The following is a 20,094-nucleotide window of genomic DNA, read 5'->3' as shown; positions in this document are numbered from 1 at the left end:
GGACAGAGAGGCAGGTTGCACCGACCGCAGAGGTACCTTGTCTTGCTGCGGCAGGCAAGGCTTCGACTGCGGCTGGCGTACTTTTGTTCGACCTTCTTTGGGAAATGGCGCCCGCCATCGAGCCTCTTTCCCAGGGGCACATGGTTGAACACTCTTCTTTATGGGCGCTGTCGGCGAATCGTTGGATGGCCGGCCTCGTCGCTTCGAGCTCTGTGCTGCTTCACCACGAAATATGAGCGCCTTGGCAACGCGACTTAGGAACTCAAGTTGGTCCATCAGATGCTCCACACCTTTTTCCCACCTCCACACAATCCGGGCGTTCACAACTGCGGCGTTTAGTAGATAGAAGAAAATCCTCAAGTAGCCCCTCTTATTCCGGACGTCGTTTCTGTACCTTGCAATCAAGGAATCCACGAGGTCAACACCTCCCATGTGTTTGTTGTAAAGTTCCACGGAGTACGGCCAGGTGACATCCATTATTTTGCTCTCTTTTCTGTTGTACCTTTTGGTAGTGCCTTCAGGCTGCCGTCCGGCGTAGCTGGAAACAGCGTGAACAAGTGAGTTGTCCAGCTACCTTGTCACTGTGATGTTGTCGGCTGAGGTACAAATTGATGTGCTTCCCCTTCCGTCCGCTTTGAGCTCCTTCAAGGGCTTCAGCTTTTTATCCGCTCCTTGCAGACGGTTTGCACGGCATGTACCGACAAACAATGTTCCATCTTGTCTCAGTTTCCTGACCAGGGCCATAGATGTGAATAAGTTATCAGCATCAAGTTTATAATTTTTTTTAAGTCCCTTGGACAACCTGATGACAACGTCTCCGGCCATACCAATTTCGCTTGAAACATTGGATCGCCTGCCTGTTGTGCCTTGGTATACCACAAAACGGTAAATGTAGCCAGACACTCCTGCTCTCACCCATACCTTGAAACCCCAGCGCTACGGCTTACTTGGTAGATATTGCTTTATGGAGGAGCGCCCCTTGAATGGTATCACATCTCGTCGACGGATTGGTATTCCTCGGGATCAACTGCCGAGCAAAATGCTTCGTTGAGTGCATCAATGACTGGCCTCATTCCAGCCACGCGGTCATTCTGGAAGCTCAGAGTGTCGCTCTTGTCTTTGAAATGCAGAAATCTTCGAAGCTCCTCAAAACGATTGACAGGCATTGAATCGGCGGCAAGGTCCATTCGAAGTCCGGATTCTGTTGACCAGTAATTTCTGATTCTAGGATATCTGATGTAAGTCATTACCAAGAATATGCCAAGAAAGACTTTTAGCTGTGGCAGTGTCAACCGTAGGTTCTCTTTCCCTTTTAGCACTGCATGCAAGTTTGTTTGAAAAACGATGTGCTCCAGTAATGATTCTGAAAAAACAGCCAGGAAGTAGTACGCCGTGCACATTGACTTTATGCTCACCAAGAAAATCGGGAGGCTTTCCTGCCCAGTCGTTGTCTTTGTCAGCGATCCACGCTGTGCTGTCCTTTCTCACCGTAGATGTTCTGGAGGGGTCTTTAGCTGCACCAGAGCTTGTCGAAGCGCCGTTAGCACGCACAGGCTCGCTGTCTTCACTTTCGTCTCCCGAGCTGCTCGAAGTGCCAATATCAGTGAGGAGCTGCTCCCAATCATCCGCCTCGGAATCGTCACCAGAATCAGAGGAGAGGTCTAAAAGAGCATCAATTTCTTCCCTGGAAAGTCCCCGCTTGGAACACGTCTTCAAAATGTCTGGTTTTGCCCAAGGTTTATGGAAGCGGGATACTTTTTCACATTCAATCAACCGCGCAAAAGCAAACTCAACGATGCACGTAAAGCGCGGGAAATAACAAGCATTTTCAGCACTGGCTTGGCTTTTTACGAGTATGATTTTGTTTGGTGGCGCTGCAGGTAAGGCTATACGTTTCTTGCATATTGTCCCCACTTGAGAACATCTGTTCTATTCTTTCTCTACGGCCCACCGCCAAGAAGAAAACTTTAACAAAAGAAGCTCAAAATATTCCCGAATTGTTCTTTGCGACCATATTTTTTGTAGTTGAAAAACACCATAACCTGTCGAGCAATTGTTTTTTGTTTTTTGGGAACATTGAACGACCTCAAGCAAGCATTCTGGCGCGTTTGATGCCGCGAACCTACTCCTGTGCTAAAAGGCACACCGTACAGACCACCTGGGAATGTTAACGTACGTTGAAATGACGACACATGAAAGTTTTTGTTTTTCGTATACGTCAGAAAAACGGCAGCCGAGTGCTATGATCGAACGCTCATTTTTGTTGTGAGCAGCCAACGGCTCAACCACCGAGCCGCTCTTCAGGGTCCTTTCGGCAAGTATTTACCCTTTCCATGTGTGGGACCTTTTTTAAGCGAATTCACAAATCCGACAAGCATTCACATTTCTGGTGTTGCCTGTCGCTGTTGCGCAGTGCAGCAATGCAACTGCGAGATTATCCCTAAACACTCGCAGCGTGGCAAGGCCCAAGTCCATGTTTTATGTCGCCTGCAGGCACGCTGCCGAGATTGTTACATTTCGTTTGCTCAGCCTTGCACTCTGCTCGCGCTACCAGCAGTAGCGTACGATTGGAACATTGGTGCACATACTTTTCCTCAAGTTGAAACAACGCAGAGAGCGTTGGTAGGGCTCTGGCTGATATGAAAAAGAAAGTGTGTGGGAAGTTACGAAGGGGATGGTGCATGAAAGAGAAATACCCCCGAATGCCGCTATTTTTCTACACTTTTTTCTGTATTTCAAAAATTCATCATCTGTTTCAGCGATAATAAATGACCTACAGCATTCTCCCCTTGCTTTCCTTGGCATTTCGGCATTCTTGACTGCCAACCCTTATTTCTGTCGTAATTAACGAGCCCCTAATTTCCCGTTCGTATATATATATATATATATATATATATATATATATATATATATATATATATATATATATATATATATATATATATATTATATATATATATATATATATATATATATATATATATATATATATATATATATATATATATATATATATATATAAGCAGGCACGACCGATTGGGCCATTACAGCGTGTCAGAGAAGCCATGGTCACTTACATAAAGTAGCAATACAAAATTAACACATGGAATTAGAAATCACGACGTGCCATAACTACATTACAAAATCTGACATAGATAGCAACAGTCATGTCAACATTAAGTAGCAAGTATAGACGACACAAAGAAATCATACATCACGATGCCACGAGCGTACATGATACCTCATATACATCAAAATATATGCATTACAATACCACGTTCTACGTAATAAATGTTAGACCAGATACATGAAATTGCATTGCTATATGATACTTTTAAATAATTACAACGTTGGTTTTAAAGAAGCCATGAAGAGAAAATACAACTTCGTTTAATTCGAATGAATGAAGTTGAGGTTTAATGGCGCAGCAACCTTTCGGTTATAATGCGCCAAACACCATTTAATTTGAAAGAACTAGGATTCAGTATCTCACTCAGCTCTATTACAGCCACGAAAGATGTTTTTTAACGGAAAAAAAGCAAGAAGTATTTAAAAATTGCCAAAATTTGCGCCACAGTGACGTGTTATGAGCAAGAATGACGTCATACGGGCCAACAATAAAATATAATTTTTAGTGTGTTAACTGCACGTTAGCAGTCAAGTGATGCGGTCAAGTGGAACTAGAGGCCCCATTACAGACGTCCAGTCATGTGTCGTCGCGACAGGTCAGTTAGGCGGCCGCCAATCGCACAAACAAGGTTCCGTGACGTCATAGAAAAGTTGCGGGAAATTGGCTAGGGGGTCGCGACTGCTTCACACATTTTCTTTAATATCTCCGTTATTTGTTCGAAGATTGCGATGATATTGGTATCATTGTTATCGGGACTAAGCAGTCTTTCTAATAAACCCAACTTGTATTTTGTCTTCACGGCTCCTTTAAAATGTTCTACTGTTTGAGAATTGCATATAGCCTCCGGTAAGTAATGCCAGTTTTTATTGTTTTAGGGAACAAAAGCACGCAAATGTGTTCACACGAGATTTTAGGACTAGACAGTTTGTGCTGTGGCCACCTCGTAGGCTCCGGAGTTGTCGCGGATTTGGCTACTGGATTTTGCATCGAAGTGAAAGATATTTTGGGAAAGCAAAAACAAAAATTTTAGTCCGGCAATAGGATAACGTTTTAAAAAGGGGTAAATTTATTTCTTGCCGCCCTTCTTCGTATCCGCTCAATTTTATGAATTAATCCCTTTTGATATGGGTCCCATTATATGCTTTCACATTCCAGTGTAGGCCTTACTATTGTCAAGTACGCTGTTAACTTTACGGGTGGTGTAGTGGGTTTTAATTTGAGTCGTAAGAACCATAACTTCTTTTCAGTGGTAGACCAAACAATAGGTATTTGTTGAGTCCAGTTCAGGTATTCAGACATTTTTACTTCTAAGTATTTACACTTGTTAACGGTAGCTAGTACATTAGAACAAAATTGTTAATAAAAATTTTTGACACGCTTAACCCCGTGTGTAACACGTAAAACAAGTTTTTTTTTTCTTTCTTTACCTCCATTTTCAGAACTTTACACCTTTTTTCAATAGACGCCAGTGCATCGCTGAGCATTTTTTGATCGTTGTGGTTACACATTTCTTAAAAAAACAATTGTTAGCTAATAGCCGTTTAGTAACGATATTGATAACAGAGCAAATATGAGGGGGAGGGGTGTTCGCAAGGATAATTCAACACAGTCAATAGCTTTGTTGGGAACAACCGATCATAGACTGAGTATGAACGCTCACAGCCAGAATGCTCATGGCAGAAGCCAAAGCAGCAGCACCAACCAACACCTGGAGCTCCAGAGGCTCTTCTCCTGACGTATTAACCCTCCGACGGCGACACGCTGTGAACGCATTCCCATTGTTCGTAGTTGATTCTGACAAGCATTCCAGGATTTTAACCCTTCCTACAGGACTGTTCATTTATCAAGGCAGCACTGGCCGTGAACGGCCGCGGTGATTCGCCCATCGTATACCATCGCCGAAAAGAGGAAGAAATGACAGGTAAGACATTGATTGAAAGCTCTGGCAGTGCTGACCACATCCCTACTCGCAAAGGCTCTTAAAGTATCTATACACCATATCTATTTTCGATGCTCAACTTAATTTCGTGCTTTATTTAGCTGACGAAGATCAGATGCGACCATATTCGTTCCAGCTTCGTAGAGAGGCGCAACAGTGTTTATAATTTGTCACAACTAATTGTGTCTGTTTCAATGCATTATTTTTTATTCCGATGAGTTGCAATAAACTGACTATGCACCCCGCGGTGCAATGATGGACCAACTTTTTACCGCCTCCAGTAAGACATGATTTTAGTGAAACACCTTCGCAAATTACTTGTGCGCGTCTGCTTGTTAACATGCGCCTTTTCGATGCCAAGAAAATCGCTAGAAGCGGTGAATACAAAATACACGATTGGTGGCTCTTTCAACGACGATTGGCGGTGGCGCTGTTGTCCAATATTGCTCATGACTGGGCGTGCCCCTGGCGATAGCTGAGAGGCCGGCTTTTCAGTTGAGGCACATGAGGTTCCGCTTTTCAACTTCATCAGCAAAAGCAGCTCTTTAGGTGGGTAGATGACGAAGGAGAGAAGATATATTCTTGCTATAAATTTTTAGTTCGAGCAAGCGCTGATGCCGGGGCGAAGTTTAATACGTTTCGCAATGCCGGTCATTGGCCCTTTGATGACATAGTGCTTTTACGGCGGCCACCGAAGGCCCAGCAGAATATTTTCCTATATGGGCGCTCGGCGTGTCCACCGCATCCGTCAGAATCGGCAACGCCAACTAGAGAGAGTTACTAAATGATAATGGCGCCTCCCGCAAGCGCACGCGCAGATAAAGGTCGCGCAAAAGGTTCATTATGGTGGAGATGGTGGGACCAGTGAATATATGCACTAACGTTGAAGATCGAAGCCCGTCTATCTGGTAAGCGTGACACGCAAAAGCGCTTTCGCCAAGACTAGTGCCTGACAAAAGAGGAAGGCGGGCGAAATTACCCATTCCAATGAACTCACGTCAGAGGATTATGTAAAGCGGTGCGAGCAAGGTGCACTGTGGCTGTTGGTGCGGAAGCATGCTTTGACTTTCTTCAGCTGATGTGCAATCAGTTCCAGTAACGAATAACATCTCCTAGCCACGCGTCATTCGCCTGGCGGTTTGCCCACGGAAAAGTAGATTTTATGAATGCAACCAAATCAGTGGTGGTGGTGGTGGTGGTAAAAAACATTTTTTATTGAGCAGCCAAGGGAGCTGGAAAGGGACGTGGTCAGCCTCCTACGTCCAGGAGGCCGCGAGCCTGCGCCGAATCCAGGGCTCGTTGCACCAGGGCGATTTGATGCTCCGGCGCCGAGCTGGTCAGCGCAGACTCCCCCTGCTCAAGGGAGGGGGAGTGAATGGGGTGGGGGTGGTGGGGACATGAATACACAAGGTGGTAGGTTGTGAGAGGGATGTCACATTGTGGGCAGTTGTGGGGGAAAATGGACGGAGATATGTGGGAGAGGATAGTGTGGTTGTAGGAGGTTTCTGTTTGTAGACGCCGATATATGTGAGCTTGGAGGTTGGAGAGACTGTGGTGTGGAGGAGGGTATGTTCTTCTGATGTGTGTGTAGTGCGCGAGGAGGGAGCTGTAGGTAGAGTACAGCTGAGTTAGGATTTCACGGTCAGAGATGAGGCTCCCGGCGGTGTCGGTCCTTGCGGTTGGGAGTGCCCGGGTAAGGAGATCGCGGGCTGCGGCATGAGCCGCCTCATTCCCGGCAAGGCCAGCATGGCCTGGGGTCCAGACGATAGAAATTTCAATGTCCTCGGGAAGGTGTTGGAGCACAGGGAGGGCCTGGGGTGGTGCAAGGCCAGCTTGATACAGCCGACAGGCTTGTTGGGAGTCCGTAATGATGGTCAAGTATGGTTGATGCTGGTGTGTGGTAGTTGCATGGGCGATGGCAAGCGCTTCGGCTGAGGTGACCGGCAGATTTTGATAGGTGACGGCTGTGGCCAGATGTCGGTTCGAGTCCACAGTAACTAGGGTGGTGCGCGTGCGGTCGGGAGTTGTAGCAATATCCGTATATCGGGTTTGAGAGTCGGCGCCGTACCGTTTATCAAGCATCTTCACCCTGGCTTCGCGACGTCCTCGATTGAAATATGAGTGCATGTGTTTGGGTACCGGGCTAACCTTCAGGCGTTGACGAATGGACAGGGGGATGCGTTGGAGTTCGTGTTGAGGGGAAGGGGAGGGCCGGCCAATGTTTTGGAGAACGCCTCTACCTGAGGGAGTGAGGGTGAGGCGATGGAGGTGGGACGTCCGCTGTGCTTCTAGTAGTTAGCTGAGCGTGTTGTGCAGGCCGAGGTGAAGCAGACGCGCATTCGAAGTATAAGTTGGGAGTCCAAGGGCAGCTTTGTACGTTTTCCGTATTAGAGCATCCAGCTTGTTGATTTCCTGTGGTTTTAGGTTGACAAAAGGAGTTCCGTAGGTTATACGGCTGACCAGCAGTGCTTGGACCAGGCGGCAGGTGTCTTGTTCTTTGAGGCCGTGAGTGGATCCTCTTATTCGTCGTATTAGGTGAGTGAGCTGTGTGACCGTTTTCTGTAGCTGCGGCAGGAGGGTGGCGCCGGAACCATCGTAGTTGATAGGCACACCCAATATACGGAGAGTGGGGACTTGGGGAATAGGTGAGCCCTGGATGGTAACTTGCGGATCGGGAGTAGCCACAGCAGGCCGACCTCGCGTGCGGGCGCGAAGAACTAGGAGAGCCGATTTGTTAGGTTCGCATGTCAAACCTCTGGGCGAGAGATAGTCGATAGTTGTGTCGATCGCTTGTTGGAGAGCGTCTTGTTGTGCGCCGCTGGAGCCCTGCGTTGTCCAAATGGTCAAATCGCCCGCGTAAAGAGCGTGCTGGAGACCGGGGATAGCTTGTAGGCGACTCGGAAGGTGAAGGAGGGCAATATTAAACAACAATGGCGAAATAACGGAGCCTTGTGGGGTGCCCTTGGGCGGAGTGTGGAAGATGGGTGATCGAAGGGACCCAAGTCGCAGTGTTGCGGTCCGGTTTCGGAGAAAAGCTTTTACGAAGTGGAAAGTCTTGATGCCGCAATTGGTCGTGTTGAGGTTTTCCAAAATGGCTTGATGCGTGACGTTATCGAACGCGCCCTTTACGTCAAGTGTTAAGATGGCCCTAGGAGTGGCTCTGCTCAGATGATCTAGGACCTGTTCCTTGAGCTGAATTAGTACGTCTTGCGTAGAGAGATGCTGTCGAAACCCGAACATTGTTAATGGATACAGATTGTGATCTTCCAAGTACGTAGATAAACGTTGATGGACCAGGTGTTCGAAAAGTTTCCCGAGGCAAGACGTCAGGGAGATGGGCCGAAGGGTCGTGGGGGAGACGGGCTTGTTTGGCTTTGGGATTAGAGTGATGTCCGAATATTTCCATTGTTCAGGTAAGGTGCCTTCAACCCAGTGGCGGTTGTACAGGTCCAGGAGCGCCTGCAGGGTGTCTTCGTCAAGGTTTCGGAGAATACGATATGTTATCTGATCTTTGCCTGGTGCAGTATTACGTTTCAAGCGGGCAAGTACAGCATGGAGCTCGGCGAGGATAAAAGGTGCGTCCAACTCATCATTTGCCTGGCCGGTGTAATGTGTTTCCGGGTAGGTCGGATAAGAGGCTGGGTCTCCAAAAAGGTGGAGTTGGATAGACCTCAGGAGATCTTGAGAAGACAGCGAGCTGTTCCGAATCAACTGGTGTATTTGATGGTTTGTTTATCGCCTGGTAGTGGTGTCGTTGAGGAGGGACCGAAGCAGATGCCAGGTTTTCTTCGTGTGCAGAGTGCCTTGGAGCTTGTGGCAAAAAGAGTGTCAATTCTGTCGTTGAAGCTCAGCAGCGTAGGTCTGTGCTAGCTGTGTTAGAAGGGCTATGCGTTTTTTCAAGGAACGATTGTGTTTCTGGCGTTTCCAACGTTTTGACAGGCTTCGTCGAGCTTCCCAGATGTGCATAAGGTGGGGGTCCGCGGCTGGTGTGCTGTCAGTGAGTGCGATTTCTTGGGTGTGCTTATTGACCCGCTTTTCAAGCTCCAGTGTCCATTCGTCAAGATTTTGATCTATGGGTGGTAGAGGAGTGACGTCATCTCGAAACGCGGACCAATTGGTTAGGCGGGCAGTGCCCTTCCGAGGTGACTTCTTCGAGGTCGGAATTCGGATGGAGATGATCTGATGGTCGCTGCCGAGAGTTCCATCCAAGCATGACCACGTTATATGTCGAATGTTTTTTGTAAATGTTAAATCGGGTGTGGTGTCGCGCGTGACACTGTTACCGGTCCGGGTGGCGACTGTAAGGTCATTTTGCAGGACTAACTGATGATTTTGGGTGGCGCGTAACAGAGCCGTACCATTCTTCGAAGCGCGCATATATCCCCAAGCCGTATGCGGGGCATTAAAACACCAAGGAGAAGCAGCGGGTTGTCATTGGCCTTGAGTGTAGCTTCATGCAAGAGCGCCTCGATGGTGTGAAGACTGCTGGTGGGAGGGCTGTAGATATTTAGTACATACATGCTGGGTTGCGATGGGCGGGTGGAGATGACTTCAACGAAGGTATTAGGAATGGTCCGGCTGAGCTGGTGTGCTTGGGCTGGGTGGGAATTCAGTACAAGGATGGCTGTGCGGTTTTGCGGGTCCTGGGTGAAGACGTTGTATTGTGGCAAGCGAGGGGCAGGAGTATTTGCTTCTTGAAGAGAAATGACATCTGGCGGGTCCTGTTGGGTAAGGAGGGCTAGCTGGTGTCGCTTACTACTGAGAGATCGACAATTCCATTGATATACGACGAGGAAGGCCTCCGGTGCACTAGTCATGATAGGGGTGATGCTTGAGCTTCTTGGTCGGGGTGGGAGGACGCCAGGGTGTCATGTATGCCCTGGATAGCCTGTTCTAACTTGTTCTGTCGGTCAGTGAGCGCCTGAATGCCAGAGCATAAGGGGGCCAGACTCTCTCTTTGGGCGTCCATGAGTTGCTTTAAGACATCGACTAGCTTGCTGTCGATGGTGGCGTTTATCTGGTCGGATGTGGGCACGACTGGTGCGACAGGTGTGGGGAGAGGGGACGCAACGAGGGCCTCAATCTTCTTGGTGAGAGTGTCAAGTTGTGTTTGAAAACGTTGGTGTTGTTCTTTGAGTTCCTTTAGCACTGATTCGTAAGTAGGGGGGACAGGGGGGAGAGGTTGTGAGGGGTGGGAGGGGATTGGGTTGGAAGCAGTGGGAGTGTTGCGAAGTGCGGCTGACCAGCTCACCTGTGTTTGAAGATTATGATGGGACTTGGAGCGGGCGTCCATCGGTGGGGTATGTAGCTCCGGGAAATCTTCAGTACAGTAGGCCGGAAGAGGTTGGTGGCTGGGCTGGCTGCGAGGCTTGCGTGGAGCTGGGGTGGGAAGCAGGCGCTTGGGACAGTCCTTGTGGGCCGTGAGGTGAGAGCCTTCACACAACTTGCAGCGTGGAACGCAGGGGTGATCCGGAGGGGGGTTGGAGATGCCGCAAGCCGGGCAGCGTGGCTGGTCGGGTTGGGGGCACACGTCATGACGGTGGCCGATATCGCCACAACACTTGCAAGTTTGGACGGCACGACGATAGGGGCGGCAACACACTAGTTCGCAGTCAAATTTAATGTAGTATAGTACGCGTGGCCCGTTGAAGGTGAGCAGTGCAGATCTTGTGTTACCCATCATCCGGGCGTGGATCAAATATGGGCGGTTGGTAGCCGTGAGTTCGAGCAGCTGCTCATTCGTGGTGGTATCCGGGATGCCATGAATAACGCCCCTGGAGGTACCAGGTGGTGGCTTCATGTAGGCGGAAACGGCGTAGTCGGTTCCCCGAAGGGTTATAGTGGCGAGTTGGGATAGTCGATCGGCCAGGTAAGGATCCGGAGTGCCGGCGACAATGAGGTTGGGCCCCGGCTGGGCTTGGAGAGTGACTTCCTTGCGGAATTGTAGGTCTGACATGTGGCTGGCGGTTGCCAGGCTGCGAGCAAATTCTGAGGTGGGCCAGTCACTGACTCGGAGACCACCATGGGAGCGGAAAACCGTGACGTGATAGGTTTGGGGGAACCACCGTTGTTGGCGTGTGCGTCTACAAACCTTTTCGTTACTTTTGGTGGGTTGCACTTACTTGAGGCGCCGTTGATAGCGAGCGCGGTGGACGTGCCACGCGCAAATTCAAGCAGATTCCGGCTGGCATTTAGCGGCCGTGGGCGTAAATAAATAAATAAATAAATAAATAAATAAATAAATAAATAAATAAATAAATAAATAAATAAATAAATAAATAAATGAATAAGGTTATCCAGGCGGTTGACAAAGCGCGGAGTAATGGGACGGCCAATTTTACCATTATGAAACGTATTAAAATTCGTCTACACCACACCCAAAGAGTGATCTTCGCGCATGGATTTAAAAAAGTGAAGCGCAATGTGCATGCCCCATGCTTGAAAATTATCTTTGAAAAATCGCCAGCTGAGTCTTCAATCCCAGACGATTAGAAGCTTAACAGTGAAGTCCCAATTCATAAGTCGGGTCCTAGAGACAATGATGAAAATTATTTGACGTGCGTTGCCGCTAAAATTCTCGAGAATATCTTATATGGGACATTGTAGAACACCTAAACGGTAATTAAATCCCACTTACCGAATTTGGTAACGATATAGCGCAAGATTTAAATTATAAGTTAACTGTAGACTGCATGTTCTTATACTTTAGGAAAACTTTCGATACTGTGTACCATAGCTTGCTTATTGATAAAATGACTACGTATAATATTAATCCGCAGATAGTAAACTTGATAAGGGAGCATCTTGCTTCGAGAAGGCAATTGGTCGTCTTAAATGGAGAACGGTAAAACCTGGCGGGCGTCACATCAGGCGTGCCACAGGGTTCAGTTTTGGCGCCGCTCTTATTTTTATTTTTATAAGTGATATCACCTTCGGCATTAACTCTCGAATTAGGCTTGTTGCAGAAGACTGTGCTGCACAGTGAAATCAAATCGGATGAAGATGTATATACCCTTCAATGTAATCTTCACAAAATCAGCCAGTGGTATTTAAAATGGAACATGACTTTAAATTTACACTAAGCAGCTTCGATGAGGTTTACAACAAAAAGCCGAAATTAAATCTTCTACGTTAGGAACAATGAATCGTTATGTCAAGTAACGGAATACAAATACTTAAGTATTTATTTTACGTGCAACCTTGATTGGCAACGCCAGATTAACTATGTGGCAGCTATAGCTGCCATATAGTTAATCTCAATCCCAATAGAATCCCAATGCCCTACCTGCTCTATAGAGCAGGCAGGGCATTGGGTTTCCAATGTAGGAATGCAAAAGACTTCTCTTTAGAATCTAAGGACTTGCTGTGCAAGGCAAACGTAAGATCCATCACGGAATATGCGTGCACGGTATGGGATCCGCCGACATTCCGCGATAAACAGAAAATAGAAAGGTTACAAAATTACTCTGCGTGCTTTGTTGCCGGAAAATGTGGTGTCGGATTTAGCGCGACCGGAGCGAAAGAACAACTAAAATGCGGCTTGTTGGAAACCCGCCGCAAAAAATTGCGATTAAATTTTTTCATGCAATTCGCTATTGTCAAACAGGCATACTACGAGAAAAATATATGTTGCCTCCTCATTATACATCAAAGCGAGCGGACCACGCATTTAAGGTTGAAATGATTCGTTGTTTTCTAAGTTGGTGTAACGAGTTTTTATTATTTTTACACAGTTTTTTTTTCGTTCTTAGACGTCAGCGATTTTATAGCTGCTTGTTCGTGGTGTATATCTGCATTGTACAGATGTTTTGTATGCTTGATATGCTGTAAGGCCGATGTGCGGCTGCTTGCAACTCTGTATTATATTTTTGAGTGCTCCTCCCTATCGTTGTGGGTATAATTTTATAAATAAGTAAATAAATAAATAAATAAATAAATAAGGATATCCAGTATAGGTTTACGTTTTCGAATTCTTAGACAGTTTTAAGCATCCCTGAATTTATACTCCGTGAACCCCCTTTGCTTTCGCAGAAAATGTTTGGACTTAGGCGTAGACGGGCAGACAGACAGCGGAAGAGAACATGTCATTGCACCTCGTGAGGAACACGGAATCGTGGTCCCTCTCATCGTGAGAGGCAGTGAAGTGTCATCCGAATAATGAGTGTGTGTAAGCCTACCTATGATACAAGCACAACTTGCAATTACATGCTATGTTTTTACCAATTCCTTAGATACACGAATCAATCGTTTCTTTTTTTTTTTTTTTCATTATACGTTTGCCGACCTTGTGCTCCGGCAGTTCCGGCAGTGTGCCAGGAGAACAATGCGTTCCCACTCGGCGTGGGCAGCGCTGCCGACGGCCGTCGCCGGCTGTACCTCGCGGTGGCGGCGACGTACGCGGTCACCCTCTCGACGGGCCTCACCTGCGGCTACTCGTCACCAGCACTCCCCGACATCCGGCGAACACTGAACATCACCGAGGACGACGCCGCCTGGTTCGGGTCGCTCGTACTGCCAGGGGGCATCATCGTGGGTCTACTCTCAGGTACGCCCAGCAATTTCACCACCGTTTCTTCAGTTAATTAATCACCTGAAGTGCAGGTTTACACGTGAATGGATTTCAGGGCCAAGATACGGGACGCATCACTGATAACCGTAAATGCGCTAACAAGATTCATTGTAGTTTCACAGCATGCAATTAATCACTGACACACACTTCACTATTTCGTATCTAAAATGGATGACAAGCGGGCTCCACATATATACCATGCCAGCCACGAGTATCGACGCGATAACCACTTCCCGAAAGTCTAGTCGCGGCATAAAATTAGCGAGGCCAGGAAAGACCTGAATAAGATCCTGGGAGGAAAGCTCGAACGATGCGAAGCATGTACTGGGTACTGACCAGATCGCGTAAAGATAATTTTTTTAGGTGCAAAGCATCTCTTGCTCGGTGCTATGTCCGTCCGTCGGCGTCCGTCCGCACCTCTCCCCCTCTCCCCACCAGCTGTGCGATAACACCGTTCTCCTCCTCTCCCTCTCTCCATGCCAGGTGTGCGATAGCGCGCGCGCTGCTCCTTCTCTCCCCCTCTCCCCACCAGCTGTGCAATAGCGCGCGCGCTGCTCCTCTCTGCGCGCCGCTCCCTCCGTTGCTGTTTGTCCGATGAACTGAATGGACGCCAACAATTCTGTCATCGAATGGCGAAACTGAAGCCGCTTCGAAACGCCAGCGTCGAGCAGCGGACCCCACACTGCGAGAAAGCGAAGCCGCTTCGGCACCCCAACGTCGCCAAGCGGATCCGGATGCGGTTCGCCAACGAGAAGCCGCTTCGAAACGCCAGCGTCGCCAAGCGGATCCGGATCCGGATGCCGCTCGTCAACGCGACCGCGCCGCGAAAGCGGCCGCGCGCGCGACGGGTGGGTTGCGAACTCCGAGATGCTTTGCATCACCACATAGTTCCCTTCGGGGAGGTCGTGTAATTTTTTTATGTGAATGGCAGTTTGTTCGTCCCAATTTAAACTAAGCGGATAAGTACGGCATGACTGGCAGCATTTTACTTCTGTCAGCCTCCCTTGCCGCCCAGTTCAGTGTGTCCAGAGAACGTCGGTGCTCACGCCCTGTTCAAAACATGGACAAAACATGGTTTTACAAACATGAATAAATTTGTTCCTAACGTATTGAGCCGTACAAAACTTTGCACATTCACAGAACATTTTCACCAGGAAGAGCAAAATGCAGTTCCTACTAGAGCATGCGCACTGAAATTAGCGTTACAGGCCTTCATCGTAACCTACGCTTCCCGCTAAACGTTTTTAAAGTTTTCATGATTGCAAAGTGTGGCTGACGGCATCCGTGAGTACTCAGTGTAACCAAAATTTGCATTGTTCCACAATTAGAACCATCGGACGGCGAATACGCATTTTAACAGCAGACCTATTTAAACTCTTGGTTGCGCCGTTAATTAACAGAAAAATTACCGAGGAAATGCCGACCGCACATGAGCGTGCGTCTCGTGAGAGCGCCCGGTGGCACGTATACCCACGTGTGGGATGGGCCAAGAATAGGACGTAAGGAGGCCTAATGCGCCCGCTACATAAAACTGAAAATTAGAAACGTAAGCATCTGAATGAAGAAAGAGCATATAATCACAAGCGATTGAGCAAACAGCGTCGACGGGCCTCCGCATAGACGACGAGACCGCATACACAGCGTGGATACATCGGCTCCATCATCGTTCCCTCTTGGACTTCATTCGCGAAGCGAGCATTTTCATATTCAATGAATCAACTCTCGTCACCATCACCCCATACTTCATCATCTATGCCTGTGGCAAAATAAGCTCTCTAAGAAAACGACGGTCGTCTGCTGCGCTTATGACCCCAAATGCGTTTATGAAACTCGGAGCCGCCGCGGGTGCACTACTCTCTCCGACCCTCTGCCGTGCACATGGGGGATGGGGCGACCAAAGAAGATCTTGAAGCCCGAAGAGACGGCTTATCAGGAAGCGCGCTGCGCTGCCGGGCGAGAATGCAATCGCCCAGAATCGCCCAGAAGGACAAGAAGTACAGGTCTTTAACGGCGAAGGAGCGCTCGACGAGGACTGCGGTGGTGGACGATGAAACATACGACGACTCAGGGGGGCGCTGTACGAAAATTACGCCTACCTCCCCTCGCGGAAACCCTGGTGTGATGCGACGCTGAAGGGGGTTCCATTGTGCGTTTCCGTTTGGTCGATTACTCGAACTGCGTGAGCAATCGTGAGAGAGAGAGAGAGAGAGAGAGAGAGAGAGAGAGAGAGAGAGAGAGAGAGAGAGAGAGAGAGAGAGAGAGAGAGAGAGAGAGAGAGAGAGAGAGAGAGAGAGAGAGAGAGCAAGCTTAGCGCGGACGACGACGACGCAGGAAGGACAGGGCCGCCGGCAAGAGATGCTCCTCTCAGCATCGCATCTAATAAAGCACTCATATACTTCATTTGGCATTCGATTTGATCTTATGCTGACGAGCGCTATATACCGGGTGTTCAAAATTAAGCTTTATGGTTTTCTTAAGATTAGGCACTGGGAGGCACGCGAAGACAACCTGTGCAAGTAAGTTATGTGGCCAGGGGGGCACAATGTGAGATGGTAATTATCGCTGTCAGCAGCCCAATTAACTAAAATTGAATAACTAACTTTTTGTTGACTGCAGTAAGTGGGCATATTTGTAGTGAAAAGTTAGAGGCAGTCGTGTTTCTACACACTATCAGTCGGAAGAATTCTTCTATAACGTGTCTCTGCTCCGAGATATCCGATTCCAAATTTTAACTGTTCAGGAGTCGCCTCAGTGGCTGTTTCAAAAGGGGCTCCTCAAGGAGGCAATCGCAGCCATGCAGTTCTACCGTGGAACACGAATAGAGAATGAGTTCGGCGCCTTGGAAACAGCTTCAACGAACGTCCCCGGTCTCTCTCTCGCCGATATGGGACAGCCTTTTACACACTATCAGTCTGAAGAATTCTTCTATAGCGTGTCTGTGCTCCGAGATCTCCGACTCCAAATTTTAATTGTCCTTCACATGATTACGCATGCAAGAGAGTTAGGATCGGCGCAAAGCTCCTCCCTGATACGACACGGCTGTTGCGGCTGTTGCGCTGTCACACTTTGATTTCGCCAGCCGAAAGGGGAAGGGAGATAGTTATCATATTTGCCAATGCCTCCACTCCGTTGTTAGGCTAAACGCCGCACGCAACCACGACCCCCCACTCCGCTGTTTCTGCATCCTTGCACCACTAGTGCAATCTGCGCCAATCCTTTTTTTTTTTTTTTTGCTCTGTAGTAGCCCAACAAATACCCCCCCCCCCTCCCTCCCTTTAAAATGGTATAGTATCTCCTTTAAAATGGTAGAGTAAGGGGTGTGATACGCATATGCCCCTTGTGCTCACGCTCGAGCAGGAGCGAAAGCCGGCGTCGCTGTTATAATGACCCATCTGTCTGCGGTGATGCGCCCTTTACATGCGGCGCATGTTTTTTTCTTGGTATTCTTTGCTAACCCCGCCGGACCGGGCTCCGCTGTTAACAATATTATGTACAAATTACAAGACCTATGGCGTTACTGAATACTACTTTCGTAAACACCACAGTATAACCTATGACTTTAATTCGGTTTCATGAAAGTGGCGCCAAAAAGTATGCGTTAGAAAACTTGCGCTGAGTGTCAAGATATGCTTGGCATAAAAATATAGTCTGGTCGTATAACACACTTTCCTTAAATTTTGTCGTGCTAACATCTGGTCCGGAAGATAAGAACTTTTACTTGGTTACTTTTGCAAAACCAGAGCATCACGTGGATTACCACCGTTTTCCGCTACTGTTTCAACCGCTCCCAGTTGCGAGTGTTTTGTCGACAACAAAAAACATAATTCGAGCTGTAGTTGCAAAAAATATGCTTTTTCTCTAGATGTTGTTTCCCATGTCCTGATTTCATGCGTTAGCAGTGTTTTAAACATAACTGGACATCGTAACCCAATGGAGATGCAGGTAAAGGACGTACACATTTTCTTCTTTTACATGCTGCAGGACAACTGCTGGGCCTCATCGGACGCAGGGGTACGCTCATATCGGCAGCAGCGTGGTTCACCTCCGGTTGGCTCTGTCTCGCCTTCGGCTACTCGACGCCCCTGCTACTTGCCGGACGGTTTCTTACGGGTGGAGGCATGGCCGCCGCATCCCTGGCTTCGACGGTGTTCGTGTCCGAAGTGGCCCCCGCCAACCTGCGAGGTCTGCTGAACACGGGCTGCAACTTTTCCCTCTCTCTCGGAATACTCCTGATCTACGTCCTGGGCAAGTGGCTCGTGTACAACTGGCTCGCTGCCGCCTGCCTCGTCCCAGCCCTCATCTCGGGTGCCGCGTTTCTCTTCTACGTTCGGGAGTCGCCTCAGTGGCTGCTTCAAAAGGGGCGCCGCAAGGAGGCAATCGCAGCCATGCAGTTCTACCGTGGACCACGAATCGAGAATGAGTTCGGCGCCTTGGAAACAGCTTCAGCGAATTTCCCCGGTCTCTCTCTCGCCGACGTGGGACAGCCTTACATATACAAGCCCTTTTTGTGTTCACTGCTGCCCCTATTCATGCAGCAAGCATCGGCCATCAACATCCTGATATTTTATTCCCAAGACGTATTTGAACAAGCCGGTGCGTCCATGGCTCCCGAAGACTGCACCATGATCGTCGGAGGGGTACTAACGACGATTTTTCTAGTCGCCACTTTGCTTGCCGACAGGGCAGGACGGAAGTTGCTCTTTGTCATCTCCTCTGCAGTGGCCGTGGCTGGCCTGGTCGCGCTCGGTCTGTGCTTCCACTACAAAGAAGTCCACGGCCAGGAGTTTCTTGCCAACTACGGGTGGCTACCCCTGCTGAGCATCGCAGTCTACTTTACGGGGTACTCCCTGGGGCTTGGCCCACTGCCTTTCGTATTCGTGGGAGAACTCATACCACTCAGGGCGAAGGGCATCGCTTCGGGGCTGTGCACGGCTTCACTGTACACGTTCGGCTTCTTGGCCACTCACTGGTACACCGACTTGCAGCACGCTTTGGGAACGGCCGGCACTTACTGGATGTACGCCTCTATCCTGGCGGTAGCATTCGTGTTTTTTGTACTATTCGTACCTGAGACGAAAGGAAAATCTCTGGAAGAAATAGAACAGCTATTTGGCACAGTGGCTAATCCTACACAGTTAGACAAAATTGACGAAGTCCAAACATGCCACCTTTGATCCATTACTAATGCCTTACAAGAGAGATTGTTCGTGCTATTTTTAACTGGCCGTTCGGCCCACGTAACGCTATTTTTTACGAATTTTTATAGTACCATGTCGAGAGACTTTAAAATTGCCCACTGAGACGTCTCCAGGGATGACATTGCCAACACAAGGTGACCGCTATCAGCCGTGAGAAGCAGGCGATAATGATTATTCGTTTCACTGCACTTGCTTTTTTTGAGAGCACAACCATCAGCTCTCTCTTCATCCAAGTCTGCATGTCAGTGAGCACCAGGATGAACCATCGCTGTGTCTCACAAGGAGCCGGAAACAGTCTTACTTCTCAGAAGGGTGCTAGGAAGTGCGGATTCTTCCCCCAAATCGGGATATTTCTCAGGTTTATATGGCACATCCTGCAAGTCCGACTTTATATGTATAGATTGCCTTACATTAACTGCTGCTTGCATTTCATCATTCCATGACCATACCCCGTTACCTTCCCAAACTATTTTCTGAAGGTTAAAGGGGCCCTAAACAGGGTTCCAAAGGTTGAGATTTTACGTGCGCAATCATTGGAGTACTATCCAAAGAACATCCTGTCGCAAAAAAAAGATTTAAAAGCGTCCACTATTAGCCGAGCTATCGTTCATTAAAAAGGGCCCGCAACAAGGCCTGGCGCATTCCCTCTTTAACCGCTCCTCCAGAGCACTGTGGAAGCGGAGACGCCACCAACCAGGCGCAAGACTTGATCGGTGACACCTAGATAAACAGGGTTGCGTCGAGAAGCGCGCAGCCATTGGCTCCGCTCGGCGGTACGTCACGCTTGTAGAAGACGACGGCCAAGCTCCGCCTACTACCGCTCAGCGGGGTCGGTCGGTGGCCGGCCCGCATCGAACGGCTCCTCGCGCCGGCCGTGCTCGCGTCGGCGGAAACGAGCGCAAACGAGCGTTTTAAAGGGACAGACAACCGATTTCTCTCGCGTATATGTTCTCTAGCTCATATGAAAGCCAGCGTTTTATATAGCCCGGTAACCACAAGCAATTTCTAAACAAACTGGCGGAAATAATTTTAATTTGGCAGCAAACTTCCTGAAATCGGAAGGGTGGCGGTTCGTAGTGTCGAAACTTGACACTACAATATGTGTCCCTGTCACGTGACCTGCAAACCTAGCAGCTCCTGTAACTGCTGAAATGTTTATTTAAGTATTGAAAACCTTTTAATAGGCGTATTTGTTCAAGGTTAAATTGTATATGTATTTCTAAACATTATTTTGAAATTTTAAAAAACACGCCGCCCA

General features: G+C 48.4%; 1 protein-coding gene across 1 annotated transcript; it reads left to right on the top strand.

Annotated features, from left to right (window-relative positions):
* Positions 1-4,954: 4,954 nt before the first annotated feature.
* Positions 4,955-19,745, top strand: LOC144178847 (facilitated trehalose transporter Tret1-like). The gene is made up of 3 exons (XM_077706982.1): positions 4,955-5,051; positions 13,369-13,614; positions 17,620-19,745. Exons 1-3 carry the CDS (start codon positions 5,045-5,047, stop codon positions 18,810-18,812), a joined length of 1,446 nt encoding a protein of 481 aa, XP_077563108.1. The 5' UTR covers positions 4,955-5,044; the 3' UTR covers positions 18,813-19,745.
* The last annotated feature ends 349 nt before the right edge of the window (positions 19,746-20,094 follow it).

The sequence above is a fragment of the Haemaphysalis longicornis genome, unplaced genomic scaffold (assembly GCF_048455015.1).
Source record: "Haemaphysalis longicornis isolate Haplotype H1 unplaced genomic scaffold, Haemaphysalis longicornis Haplotype H1 scaffold_4, whole genome shotgun sequence".
NCBI lineage: Eukaryota > Metazoa > Arthropoda > Arachnida > Ixodida > Ixodidae > Haemaphysalis > Haemaphysalis longicornis.
This window is presented reverse-complemented; position numbering and strand designations above follow the sequence as displayed.

Bases quoted from the DNA above. Each gene is read 5' to 3' on its own strand.
- LOC144178847 (XM_077706982.1), top strand. The intron at 13,615-17,619 runs GTACGCCCAGCA...TACATGCTGCAG, and splicing joins CATCGTGGGTCTACTCTCAG to GACAACTGCTGGGCCTCATC.